This window comes from Salmo salar, chromosome ssa02 (genome assembly GCF_905237065.1).
Source record: "Salmo salar chromosome ssa02, Ssal_v3.1, whole genome shotgun sequence".
In the NCBI taxonomy this organism is placed as follows: domain Eukaryota; kingdom Metazoa; phylum Chordata; class Actinopteri; order Salmoniformes; family Salmonidae; genus Salmo; species Salmo salar.
In genome coordinates this window covers 65,005,417-65,019,906 of record NC_059443.1, presented here as the reverse complement: position 1 = coordinate 65,019,906, position 14,490 = coordinate 65,005,417, and the positions used below count along the sequence as shown (strand labels likewise).

The following is a 14,490-nucleotide window of genomic DNA, read 5'->3' as shown; positions in this document are numbered from 1 at the left end:
GCCCAGAACTACACTGCAGGACCTGGTCAATGACCTGAAGAGAGCTGGGACCACATTCTCAAAGAAAACCATTAGTAACACACTACGCCGTCATGGATTCAAATCCTGCAGCGCACGCAAGGTCCCCCTGCTCAAGCCAGCGCATGTCCAGGCCCGTCTGAAGTTTGCCAATGACCATCTGGATGATCCAGAGGAGGAATGGGAGAAGGTCATGTGGTCTGATGAGACAAAAATAGAGCTTTTTGGTCTAAACTCCACTCGCCGTGTTTGGAGGAAGAAGAAGGATGAGTACAACCCCAAGAACACCATCCCAACCGTGAAGCATGGAGGTGGAAACATCATTCTTTGGGGATGCTTTTCTGCAAAGGGGACAGGACGACTGCACCGTATTGAGGGGAGGATGGATGGGGCCATGTATCACGAGATCTTGGCCAACAACCTCCTTCCCTCAGTAAGAGCGTTGAAGATGGGTCGTGGATGGGTCTTCCAGCATGACAACGACCCAAAACACACAGCCAGGGCAACTAAGGAGTGGCTCCGTAAGAAGTATCTCAAGGTCCTGGAGTGGCCTAGCCAGTCTCCAGACCTGAACCCAATAGAAAATCTTTGGAGGGAGCTGAAAGTCCGTATTGCCCAGCGACAGCCGTGAAACCTGAAGGATCTGGAGAAGGTCTGTATGGAGGAGTGGGCCAAAATCCCTGCTGCAGTGTGTGCAAACCTGGTCAAGAACTACAGGAAACGTATGATCTCTGTAATTGCAAACAAAGGTTTCTGTACCAAATAAGTTCTGCTTTTCTGATGTATCAAATACTTATGTCATGCAATAAAATGCAAATTAATTACTTAAAAATCATACAATGTGATTTTCTGGATTTTTGTTTTAGATTCCGTCTCTCACAGTTGAAGTGTACCTATGATAAAAAATTACAGACCTCTACATGCCTTGTAAGTAGGAAAACCTGCAAAATCGGCAGTGTATCAAATACTTGTTCTCCCCACTGTATCTATCATATTTAAATACAGTACTCCTTTCCTTCCCTCCACCCTCACCTCTACAGAACATATAAAATCAAGTTTCCAACCTCCCACTTCCTCTCTTCCTCCCCTGCAGGTTAGTGTTTTGTCATGAATCTTGTTCTGGAGGCAGCACTGCACGGTGGTTACTAGCTGGCACAGCCACAAAGTCATAACATCGGATTTTAAACCTAACCTTAACCACATTGCTAACCCTAATGCCTAAACCTAACCTTAAATTAAGACTTAACATTTTTTTTTTTTTTACAAAAGACAATTTCGACTTTGCAGCTGGCCTATCTAAGGAGAAGACTCATGACAATAAATGTCAACCTGCTCCTCCCCTCCATACCCTCCCACTCATCTACCCCTCATATCCTGTGGAATCAGAGCTACAGGTTCCGCCCCCTATTCCCTTTATCGTGCACTACTTTTGACCAGGGTCCATAGGGCTCGGGTCTAAAGTAGTGCACTATATAGGGAATAAAGTACAATTTGGGATGCTCCCACAGTAATCAACAGATGATCCCAAACCCATAATCAGGCCAGAGACATAAAGCGAGAGACTAACTTCAATAAACCACAACATAAATCTGTCCGGGATGTACAGCCATTCACACCAACAAGTTAATTTGTTGTCCGACAGGTGCCGTTATACTGCTGGTACTGTACAAATCAGCTGGGTTCAAATACTATTTGGAATATTTCAAATGCCCGATCTGGGCTTGTCAGGCACAATTGAACCAGTAGAATAGCTACAAAATAGCAAATCCCACCCATCTGGCACTCCAGGCAGGTTAAAGCAATTGCAAAAAGGATTTGAAATGTTCCTAATACTGTTTGAACCCAGGTCTGACTCTGTGGTGATGGTAAGGGACCCGTTATTAACACCGGATGCCCTGTCCTTGCACTGCGGTGGTCTGGTCTGATAGGATCTGTACAGTGTCACACATCCAATAAACATGTCATGGGGGAGAGGAGACGTCAGGAAGATGAGACACCAGTTGTTAGGCAGGCTACTAGATGAGAGTCATGTTCACAAGGGCACCTCATGTGCAACTCCAGGGTCATGTTCATTAGGGCAGGCAACAGAAAATGCTTTTTACGTTTTGTAATTGCAACAGAAAATGAAAATGAGCAGATAGCGATCCCTCCCTGTTAAATCAGTTTAGTTCCGTTTGGTGCCTAATGAACCCAGGGCTATGGTTGTCTGTGTGGAGCTGGGGCTGGAGGACTGGGGTTGGGGCTGGAGGACTGGGGTTGGGGCTGCCCTCCCTCCCCCTGTTGCCCTCACAGGAGGCCAGTTTAGCGGTTCAGACACCATGGCGCCGGGGTCCCAATGGAGATGAGATGGATTTACCCTCTAATTCAATTACTGTAATATTATATCAGTAGCACTTTAGTTGATGGGACTGGTATTAAACTAGTGTTTGTTTGGTAACTAACTACCCAGAACTAAATGGTGTTGGTTTCAATGTAGCCCTTAGAGAGTGAGACATAAAATAAAGCTACAGTTTAATAATGCTTCTTTAATAAATGTGTTGAGTGAATGTTGTTGGATTAAACTACAGCTTAATAATGCTTCTTTAATAAATGTGTTGAGTGAATGTTGATGGATTAAACTACAGCTTAATAATGCCTCTTTAATAAATGTGTTGAGTGAATGTTGTTGGATTCAGTTTTGCTGTAGTTGGAAATGTGGTAATATAATTTTAAATCACAGCCAATGACCTACAGTATGTCTATGGGAATACACAACATCCACAGTAGTTGTTTACAGCTGTTACCCTAGCCGTAACCCTAACCTTCAACCACAACCTAACCCTAGCTTCATGTCCACATCCGGTTCCACCCTAACCGTAGCCTCAACCTTAACTCTTTACTCAGCATCAAACGTCATTACAATGTCCATAACATTTGTTTTGCTACTTTAATCTTTTGGTTAGCAACACTAGGCTTGTTTCATCCTGTGCTTTTACAATCCTAACACCTAGTGTTAACTAAGTGTTGGTGTGTGAGTGCTGTTCAATTCCATAAAACGTTCTGAAGTGTTTACAAAGTCTTTTTTCACAACCATTTAAAACAGTCGTCTTTGTACCTCTTCCTCAAACCTAAAACCCCACTAATATAACACAGACTGACCAGTGCCATGGTCAGTCTTCCCTGTGGCTCAGTTGGTAGAGCATGGTGTGTGCAACGCCAGCATGGTGTGTGCAACGCCAGGGTTGTGGGTTCGATTCCCACGGGGGGCCAGCACAAAAACAAATGCATGAAATGAAATGTATGCATTCACTACTGTAAGTCGCTCAGGATAAGAGCGTCTGCTAAATGACTAAAATGTAAATGTATGTCATCGCCATGCTCTGTCGCTATGTACTTTTAGTTCTCCATAGACAAAATGCATCTGCCATACCTGTGTGAACAATGGAATTTACGAGCTGTTGTCATCGGCGATGGCCGGTGCTTTCATTCCTGTTTTAAGCCTATTTTATGAGGTCAGGCGTCCTCCGCGTAGATATGGAGGTAGCAACAGGGACCAACGATCAACGTCCTCTGTGGTTTGGGGGGCCGGCTCCAGGCATAAGCGACTTAGAGCCCCAGGCCCCAGTAGGGTTAGAGTGAGCATGAGAGGGAGAGAGAATGAAAGAGCAAGATAATGAGAGAACAGACAAGGCGAAATAAATATCTTCTTCTCACGCCATGGCCTTAGCCACAGCTGACCTGTGTGTGTGTGTGTGTGTGTGTGTGTGTGTGCATACGTCAAATACCCGCGGTCGAGTCCAAACAGAGGGTTTAGCATAATCCTCGACTAACCGGTGCCCCCGCACATTGACTCTGTACCGGTACCCCCTGTATATAGCCTTGCTTGTTATTTTACTGCTGCTGTTTAATTACTTGTTACTTTTATTTTCTACTTATCATTTTTTTACTTAAAACAACTTTTTTTTTTACTTCTTAAAGCGTTGTTGGTTAAGGGCTTGTAAGTAAGCATTTCACTGTAAGGTCTACACCTGTTGTATTCGGCGCATGTGACAAATAACATTTGATTTGGTAATGAGGCATAAAGGTAGCATATTCAAATGGTTTTCATTATAAAGCTAAGCCTAGATAATGACTTCACACATCTGGTTTAATCCCCCGCAAAATAAACATACCCAACCCCTTCATGGGAATGCCCTGCGGCCGTGTTCTGGGGAATGGAATTCTCAGCTGTACCCTCCGTGAACGTTTCTGTTCTGGAAAAGTGATCGTATGGAGAGGGAAGGGAGCTGCTCTTAACCAAGCAGGGCCGGGTGGATTGTTATGGTTGTCTGTGTTTTGGTGAATTATTGTGACGAAGTGATGAGACTAAACCATAGTCTGACAGGGACTCACAGAGCTTTTGTTTCACTTTCATTTATTGTTTGTCAAAACGTGTTCTAATCCACAGGTTCCTCCCACCTCTCCCTCAAATCTACTGTTAAAACCAAAAACTAAAATGTATTGAAAAAAAGACTGGAAAATGTGTTTATTTAAAAAAGATGGGCAACTCTCAGTTTATTACAAATGATTGGCATCTGTCAGTGCTACGGCATATTTCATGCCATTTTTTTTAATCGCTTTCATGCAGTTTTCACAAGTATGTGGTACATTTTCACAACTCTTAGTACAAAACTCAAAACACAATCAAAAAGGCAGTTGTTTAATAACTCTAAGCACATTTTCAATCGACTAAGTACAATACACAAAATCATACAGTAACTTTTTCACCAAACTTAATCAGTGTTTCATCTAAAATACATGTTTCACATTGCAATATATGTTCATATAAAGTAATTGCCTTTCGCAACGCCCACGTTACTTTTAATATGATTTTCTTCTCTTTTGTTGGAAGACAGTTTACTATTACTTAATTCAACTTCCCTTAAAAGATGATCACTTAAATGTTTGGTGAACCTGTACATTTTACATGTCAATTGGTTTGTCTACTACAGATTCTGAGAACTGAAGGTCCCCAAGAACACGGTGGCCTCCATCATTCTTAAATGGAAGACGTTTGGAACCACCAAGACTCTTCCTAGAGCTGGCCACCCGGCCAAACTGATCCATCGGGGGAGAAGAGCCTTGGTCAGGGAGGTGACCAAGAACCTGATGGTCACTCTGACAGAGCTCTAGAGTTCCTCTGTGGAGATGGGAGAACCTTCCAGAAGGACAACCATCTCTGCAGCACTCCACCAATCAGGCCTTTATGTATGGTAGAGTGGCCAGACTGAAGGATTCGGGACAAGTCTATGAATGTCCTTGAGTGACCCAGCCAAAGCCCGGACTTGAACCCGATCAAACATCTCTGGACAGACCTGAAAATAGCTGTGCAGCAACGCTCCCCATCCAACCTGACAGAGCTTTAGAGGATCTGCAGAGAAGAATGGGATAAATACATGTGCGTCAAGCTTGTAGCATCATACCCAAGAAGACTTGATGCTGTAATCGCTGCCAAAGGTGCTTCAACAAAGTACCTAGTAAAGGGTCTGAATACTTATGTAAGTTTGATATTTCAGTGTTTTAGTTTTTATAAATTAGCAAAAATTCTACAAATCTTTTTTTGCTTTGTCATTATGGGGTATTGTGTGTAGATTTATGAGGGGAAAAAACTATTTAATACATTTTATAATAAGATTGCAACGTAACAAAATGTCGAAAAAGTCATGGGGTCTGAATACATTCCGAAGGCAATTGTAACTCAAACGTACTACTATGCTACAAGACCATGGTGCTTGCCTACGGAGCTGTGAGGGGAACGGCACCTCCGTACCTTCAGGCTCTGATCAGTCCCTACACCCAAAGAAGGGCACTGCGTTCATCCACCTCTGGCCTGCTCGCTTCCCTACCTCTGCGGAAGCACAGTTCCCGCTCAGCCCAGTCAAAACTGTTCACTGCTCTGGCACCCCAATGGTGGAACAAGCTCCCTCACGATGCCAGGACAGCGGAGTCAATCACCACCTTCCGGAGACACCTGAAACCCCACCTCTTTAAGGAATACCTGGGATAGGATAAAGTAATCCTTCTAACCCCCCCCCCAAAAAAAGATATAGATGTACTATTGTAAAGTGGTTGTTCCACTGGATATCATAAGGTGAATGCACCAATTTGTAAGTTGCTCTGGATAAGAGCGTCTGCTAAATGACGTAAATGTAATGACGATAACTACTATGATTTTACTCAAATTTGTACAAGTCTGATATTGACAAGATCAGAGATGTACTTTATGTAACAAATAAAACTTTATTGGTCGCGCATTAACATGTTACATCAGGTGCAGAAAAATAATTGTGTTTTCTAGCTCCTACGGTTTAGTAATACAATATCATTTCAATACGCAAATAATCCAGAAAGTCCAAAACAAGAAAGAAATGCATCCCTTATACAGTAAACATGTATCCAAAAGGAAGTTTCTGGGGTCTTTTTGATTGGTGGGGGTGGGGTCACACTGCTTTACAAAAATTGCATTGGCCAATACAGTACTGTAATACTGTAATATATGCCATTTACGTTGCAGACACTTTGATAAAAAGTGACAACAGTCCACACATTTTGGTATGTGAACCCAGTGGGAATCGAACCCACAACTCTAGTGCCATGCTCTTATGAACTGAGCCACGTACAGTACCACTACAAAACATAAGTACAGTACTGTAAAATACAATACACGATTATAATATAGGTAGAAGATGTACAGTGGGGGAAAAAAGTATTTGATCCCCTGCTGATTCTGTATGTTTGACCACTGATAAAGAAAGGATCAGTCTATAATTTTAATGGTAGGTTTATTTGAACAGTGAGAGACAGAATAACAACAAAAATATCCAGAAAAACGCATGTCAAAAATGTTATAAATTGATTTGCATTTTAATGAGGGAAATAAGTATTTGACCCCCTCTCAATCTGAAAGATTTCTGGCTCCCAGGTGTCTTTTATACAGGTAACGAGCTGAGATTAGTAGCACACTCTTAAAGGGAGCGCTCCTAACCGCAGCTTGTTACCTGTAAAAAAGACACCTGTCCACAGACGCAATCAATCAATCAGATTCCAAACTCTCCACCATGGCCAAGACCAAAGAGCTCTCCAAGAATGTCAGGGACAAGATTGTAGACCTACACAAGGCTGGAATAGGCTACAAGACCATCGCCAAGCAGATTGGTGAGAAGGTGACAACATTTGGTGCGATTATTTGCAAATGGAAGAAACACAAAAGAACTATCAATATCCCTCGGCCTGGGGCTCCATGCAAGATCTCACCTCGTGGGGTTGCAATGATCATGAGAACGGTGAGGAATCAGCCCAGAACTACACGGGAGGATCTTGTCAATGATCTCAAGGCAGCTGGGACCATAGTCACCAAGAAAACAATTGGTAACACACTACGCCGTGAAGGACTGAAATCATGCAGCGCCTGCAAGGTCCCCGTGCTCAAGAATACATATACATGCCCGTCTGAAGTTTGCCAATGAACATCTGAATGATTCAGAGGACAACTGGGTGAAAGTGTTGTGGTCCGATGAGACCAAAATGGAGCTCTTTGGCATCAACTCAACTCGCCGTGTTTGGAGGAGGAGGAATGCTGCCTATGACCCCAAGAACACCATCCCCACCGTCAAACATGGAGGTGGAAACATTATGCTTTGGGGGTGTTTTTCTGCTAAGGGGACAGGACAACTTCACCGCATCAAAGGGACGATGGACGGGGCCATGTACCGTCATATCTTGGGTGAGAACATAATAATCTCAGCCAGGGCATTGAAAATGGGTCGTGGATGGGTATTCCAGCATGACAATGACCCAAAACACACGGCCAAGGCAACAAAGGAGTGGCTCAAGAAGAAGCACATTAAGGTCCTGGAGTGGCCTAGCCAGTCTCCAGACCTTAATCCCATAGAAAATCTGTGGAGGGAGCTGAAGGTTCACGTTGCCATACGTCAGCCTCGAAACCTTAATCACTTGGAGAAGATCTGCAAAGAGGAGTGGGACAAAATCCCTCCTGAGATGTGTGCAAACCTGGTGGCCAACTACAAGAAACGTCTGACCTCTGTGATTGCCAACAAGCGTTTTGCCACCAAGTACTAAGTCATGTTTTGTAGAGGGGTCAAATACTTATTTCCCTCATTAAAATGCAAATCATTTTATAACATTTTTGACATGCGTTTTTCTGGATTTTTTTGTTGTTATTCTGTCTCTCACTGTTCAAATAAACCTACCATTAAAATTATAGACTGATCATTTCTTTGTCAGTGGACAAACATACAAAATCAGCAGGGGATCAAATACTTTTTTCCCTCACTGTATGTTTGCCATCCCCAAGAGAGTACAACAGCCCCTTCCGGCCATGGATGAAGCATGCAAGGATTTCACTCCAGACATACAGTACCAGTCAAAAGTTAGGACAAACCTAATCATTCAAGAGGTTTTCTTTATTTTTAATATTTTCTTAATTGTAGAATAATAGTGAAGACATCAACACTACGAAATAACACATATAGAATACTGTAGTAAATAAGTGTTAAAGAAATCAACATATATTTAGATTCTTCAAAGTAGTCACTCTTTGCCTTGATGACAGCTTTGCACACTCTTGGCATTCTCTCAACCAGCTTCACCTGGAATTGAACTCTCAACCACTGAACATCCTAAAACAGAATTCTCAAACACTGAATATTCTTTTTGAACGTTTCATTACTCTATTCATCAAGGAAAAAATCAACAGTAAACATGTCGTCCCCCACGAATGATGACAGGGACCTAGGTAACGAATTTCACGACTCTCGGTTGAACGGGTTGAAGGCCATGACTTTTCAAAGTTTGCATTTTCAATCTCTTGTTATAGCACCACCAACCAGGCATTCAGTGTCATTCACCCAAGTTTCATAAAAATTGGACCAATGGTGTCTGAGATATCGCGTGGGACGTACGAACGTACAGAGACAGATCCACAGTCCCCTCCCCGATTTCATCGCAGGGGACAAAAAGCACCTTTCTTCCTTCTGTCACAGGCTCAGGACAGTGGTAGTATCTCTCCCGCGGGCCAAAAATACACGGGTGTGTGTGCTCACACGGTTGAGTATATACATGCCTGCATGCTCCCCCAGAGTTACCGGGGGTTGTCAACAAGAAATCTATCAGCTTTGCCATCACTCATCCAAACAGATGATGTGTAGATGTAGAGTTGATGTCTCCTGTCCAGGACACTGGGCCCTGAGCGGCCTGTACTCTCTGCATTATCATGATTTATTTGTCTATCTAGTTAGAAGACATTTATCTCCCTGTCCGTGGTTCTAGCACATTGGGGAGGCTGATCTGTCATCACACAGTCAAAAGCGTTATGGTTTGATTAAGAGACGTACATGTTTTCAGGGATACAGATGTTGTTATGAACATGACGCCGCTCAGTACACACTGGTTGAATAGACATTCAATTGACGTCTGTGCCCAGTGGGAGATGGCACATTTAACGGAGTGTTATACATGTGAAATTGTGAAGTCCATTATGTTCCATCAGTAGGGTTAGGTTACAACTGAATAATAGAACCAACCTTTTCAGGGAGAGAAAAATAGTCACTACTAGTTTGAGACAGGTGATACATTAGACGGGTAATCTGGAGTCATACATGTGAAATTGTCCGTTATGTTCCATTGGTAGGCCACTATTACATAAGGTGTGTTTTTATTCTGTCTGAATGATGTGGTTATATCATCAAGCCAGCCATTCAGGACTATCAAAGAAAACTGTTGTGCTTTAATACTATATCTGGCAACGAGAAGAGAGAGGAAATCCCAGTTTAGACAATCCTCTACTCTTGTCCTGTAGAAACAGGCCTAGGGTTGGTTGCCAGACATAATATTATCCCCCCGAATAACCGTTTCTTTAATCAACTCCTCTGTTTAACGTGAAATATTCCACAGTTTCCACTCACCACCACCCTGTCCCTTCAGGCAGTGATATCACACTTTGCACTCACCACCACCCTGTCCCTTCAGGCAGTGATACTATAGTCTGATCCCACCACCACCCTGTCCCTTCAGGCAGTGATACCCGTACTCATTTACAATTTACAGAAAACGTGTAAATATTTTACAGTACAGCTGTTAATACAGTGAGGGAAAAAAGTATTTGATCCCCTGCTGATTCTGTACGTTTAACCACTGACAAAGAAATGATCAGTCTATAATTTTAATGGTAAGTTTATTTGAACAGTGAGAGACAGAATAACAACAAAAAATCCAGAAAAACGCATGTCAAAAATGTTATAAAATGATTTGTATTTTAATGAGGGAAATAAGTATTTGACCCCCTCTCAATCAGTAAGATTTCTGGCTCGCAGGTGTCTTTTATACAGGTAACGAGCTGAGATTAGGAGCACACTCTTAAAGGGAGTGCTCCTAATCTCAGCTTGTTACCTGTATAAAAGACACCTGTCCACAGAAGCAATCAATCAATCAATCAGATTCGAAACTCTCCACCATGGCCAAGACCAAAGAGCTCTCCAAGGATGTCAGGGACAAGATTGTAGACCTACACAAGGCTGGAATGGGCTACACACCATCGCCAAGCAGATTGGTGAGAAGGTGACAACAGTTGGTACGATTATTCGCAAATGGAAGAAACACAAAAGAACTGTCAATCTCCCTCGGCCTGGGGCTCCATGCAAGATCTCACCTCGTGGAGTTGCAATGATCATGAGAATGGTGAGGAATCAGCCCAGAACTACACGGGAGGATCTTGTCAATGATCTCAAGGCAGCTGGGACCATAGTCACCAAGAAAACAATTGGTAACACACTACGCCGTGAAGGACTGAAATCCTGCAGCGCCTGCAAGGTCCCCCTGCTCAAGAAAGCACATATACATGCCCGTCTGAAGTTTGCCAATGAACATCTGAATGATTCAGAGGACAACTGGGTGAAAGTGTTGTGGTCAGATGAGACCAAAATGGAGCTCTTTGGCATCAACTCAACTCGCCGTGTTTGGAGGAGGAGGAATGCTGCCTATGACCCCAAGAACACCATCCCCACCGTCAAACATGGAGGTGGAAACATTATGCTTTGGGGGTGTTTTTCTGCTAAGGGGACAGGACAACTTCACCGCATCAAAGGGACCATGGTCGGGGCCATGTACCGTCAAATCTTGGGCGAGAACCTCCTTCCCTCAGCCAGGGCATTGAAAATGGGTCGTGGATGGGTATTCCAGCATGACAATGACCCAAAACACACGGCCAAGGCAACAAAGGAGTGGCTCAAGAAGAAGCACATTAAGGTCCTGGAGTGGCCTAGCCAGTCTCCAGACCTTAATCCCATAGGAAATATGTGGAGGGAGCTGAAGGTTTGAGTTGCCAAACGTCAGTCTCGAAACCTTAATCACTTGGAGAAGATCTGCAAAGAGGAGTGGGACAAAATCCCTCCTGAGATGTGTGCAAACCTGGTGGCCAACTACAAGAAACGTCTGACCTCTGTGATTGCCAACAAGGGTTTTGCCACCAAGTACTAAGTCATGTTTTGCAGAGGGGTCAAATACTTATTTCCCTCATTAAAATGCAAATCATTTTATAACATTTTTGGCATGCGTTTTTCTGGATTTTTTTGTTGTTATTCTGTCTCACTGTTCAAATAAACCTACCATTAAAATGATAGACTGATCATTTCTTTGTCAGTGGGGAAACGTACAAAATCAGCAGGGGATCAAATATTTTTTTCCCTCACTGTAATTTACACTCAGGTGTTAATATTTTACAGTACAGGTGTTAATAATATACAGTACAGGTGTTCATGTTTTAGATCCATTATTCTACGAGATGTGCCAGTACAATTTAAGGACTGTCTTTTGTGTAAAGTAAGCAAGGGGAAGGGGTTGTTTACTGACTGCTGACACTCTCACTCCTCAGTCAGCCAGCACTATTCATCCTTTGGAAACCTGTAGAGAGGGTAGTAGCTGACTCTTTAAGGGTAAAGTGAACCGGTAGACCCTAGCGGTTCTGGGGGGGGGGGCCAGGGGGGGCCAGTGCCCCTGTGACAACAATTTTGGACCCCCTTGTGGCCCCCCTAAATGTGGAGTATGAAATAGTTTTTACATAACTAATTTTTGCTATCGTTCTTTTTTTACATCCGTTATTAGACAGTGGCAACGATGATGATTATGAACATGGTCTTTTGCCTGCTAATGCCTGCAATGCAGTGAAGAAAACGATATGACAACAATAACGTCTAATGTAACTGGCCCCTCTAACAGTACAACTGGCCCCAGCTTGGGCCCCCCCAGTTGAAATGGTCTAGAACCGCCATTGCCGGTAGAGAGGGTAGTAGCTGACTCTTTAAGGGTAAAGTGAACTGGTAGAGAGGATAGTAGCTGACTCTTTAAGGGTAAAGTGAACCGGTAGAGAGGGTAGTAGCTGACTCTTTAAGGGTAAAGTGAACTGGTAGAGAGGATAGTAGCTGACTCTTTAAGGGTAAAGTGAACCGGTAGAGAGGGTAGTAGCTGACTCTTTAAGGGTAAAGTGAACTGGTAGAGAGGGTAGTTGCTAAGTCTTCCACTCAGTACTTTTCTTCACCAGTAGTGATTTATGATTGAAAGGGGTCCCAGGACTTTTGGCTCAGGCACAGAGGTGTAACTCCAGACAGACAGGCCATCACAAAATGTAAATAATCTGACACTGTGTCCTAGGGAATTAGGGACTGGGAGCAGCCCCTACACACACGCATGCACACACACACTCACACACATGTGCGTGCCTGCTTGCATGCGTGTGTTTGTCTCTGTGTGTGAATTTGTGAGCATGAGGTGATAATCAACAGCGTGGCGTAAGGAGGACTCTTCCCCTGTTATTACACACACCGTCCGAATATGATGCACACACTACCACCACTGGGCCAGCAGGCAGGGACTCCCAATTTGGTCAAGAGCCTTTTAATTTACTACCCCCTCCCTCCCTCCCGATCCCACCCTATCCCTCCAACTCTCCCCACCTCTGTCGTTTCCTCAAACTCTTCATTCAACTGTGGTCGTTTCCCTTTGATCACCCTCCTCCCCTGGGGTTTTACTTTCTGTCACTGGGGAGAAGAGGAGGAAGAGAGAAAGCAGAGAGAGAAAGGAGGGAGAGAGGGAGAGAGAGAGCTAAGGCCAGGGGCTTTGCTGGCTGCCATTGTCATTGTCTGTCAGGAGAAGCACCGGGGAGAGAGAGAGGGAAGAGAGAGAAAAAGTTCCTGACGAGTTAAAGTAGTCCACCGGACCGCGCGTACAGTATTCAACAGCCTCCCTAGGCTATCGGTCGGCAATCGCAAGGGAGAGAGAGAGTTACACCAAAGGATTTTTTATTTATAGCCCACGGCGACAGTCAGTAACAACTTTTCTGAGGGGTGTGTGTGGTTGGTTAGTGAAGATAAAGGACTAGTTAGTGATTTTGTTTGGCCATGCAACAGGCCTGGGATAAGGCTCTCTTTGAGGCTCACATCGAAGGTGTCAAGAACGGCCAAACGGGTGAAATGTCGGGGAAAAACCAAGGAGGATATATGGGAGCCAAGACGTCCAACGAACACTTCCAGAGGTAAGGGAAATATTGCTGCAAATATATGCACATATACCGGTATGCTATGTGCCATAGACAGGCTATGGGAAGACAATATATATATATATATATATATATATATATATATGTATGTATGTATGTCATATTAAAAACATGCCATGGCTGTTATCCCAAAGGCATGTATGAAAATGAATTAGTTCCAAGGGGGATTTAGGATCAATATATAAATTAATAAATGTCTCCTTAGCGGCATTGAGGCAATTCCAACTTCCGAGGAATAGGGATGGATAATTCATTTGCTGAAGGGAGATTTGGCAGGCTGGTATTCATGAATATATATTTCTCTAACTAGCTATGGATGATGGAATTCAAACTTCTGAACAATAGTTCCAAGGAATACTGTAGTCGGATGGTGGCAGATGAGTTCTAGTGTATATACGCTTCGGAAAAGCTGTGGAAAGAGGAAAAAAACACTTCCCAAAACTCCTCAATGTCATCCCTGTGAGCAAGATGGATGAGGTGGAAGGGGTGGGCTCAATGGCCTACAGTGTTTCTGTACAATCATTTATTTAACTGTGGCTCACTAGTGTTCATTCTACCATGGAGCGGAAGTAGCACGGTCTCAAACAGAGTTTTACAGAAAGTCCTACCATGGAAAAAGAGAAAAAGAGAAAACAGAGAATATTACAACAAAGATCTTTTATAGAAGAGCTGTCTGACTCAGTCTCAAACACACACACACACACTGTATATGTTTATAACAGACAGTAAGGTCTCATATTGAAACACAAGCAGTACTATGCTCTAAGTAAAGTAGGCAGGACATACTAAAGGCAAAACTGAAAATATTAGATTGAAATTTTAATTTTTTTGAAATTAAAGTAAATTTGCTAGTCATAATTATATAGAACTTTAGTATGTTGAAGAAT

General features: G+C 43.2%; 1 protein-coding gene across 1 annotated transcript in view; it reads left to right on the top strand.

Annotated features, from left to right (window-relative positions):
• Positions 1-13,032: 13,032 nt before the first annotated feature.
• Positions 13,033-14,490, top strand: part of rbm20 (RNA binding motif protein 20) — a 74,757-nt gene continuing 73,299 nt past the window's right edge. Inside the window, exon 1 of the mRNA XM_045707939.1 lies at positions 13,033-13,579. Within this exon, the coding sequence (XP_045563895.1) occupies positions 13,446-13,579 (134 nt within the window). The 5' untranslated portion in view covers positions 13,033-13,445. The remainder of the gene's footprint in view (positions 13,580-14,490) is intronic.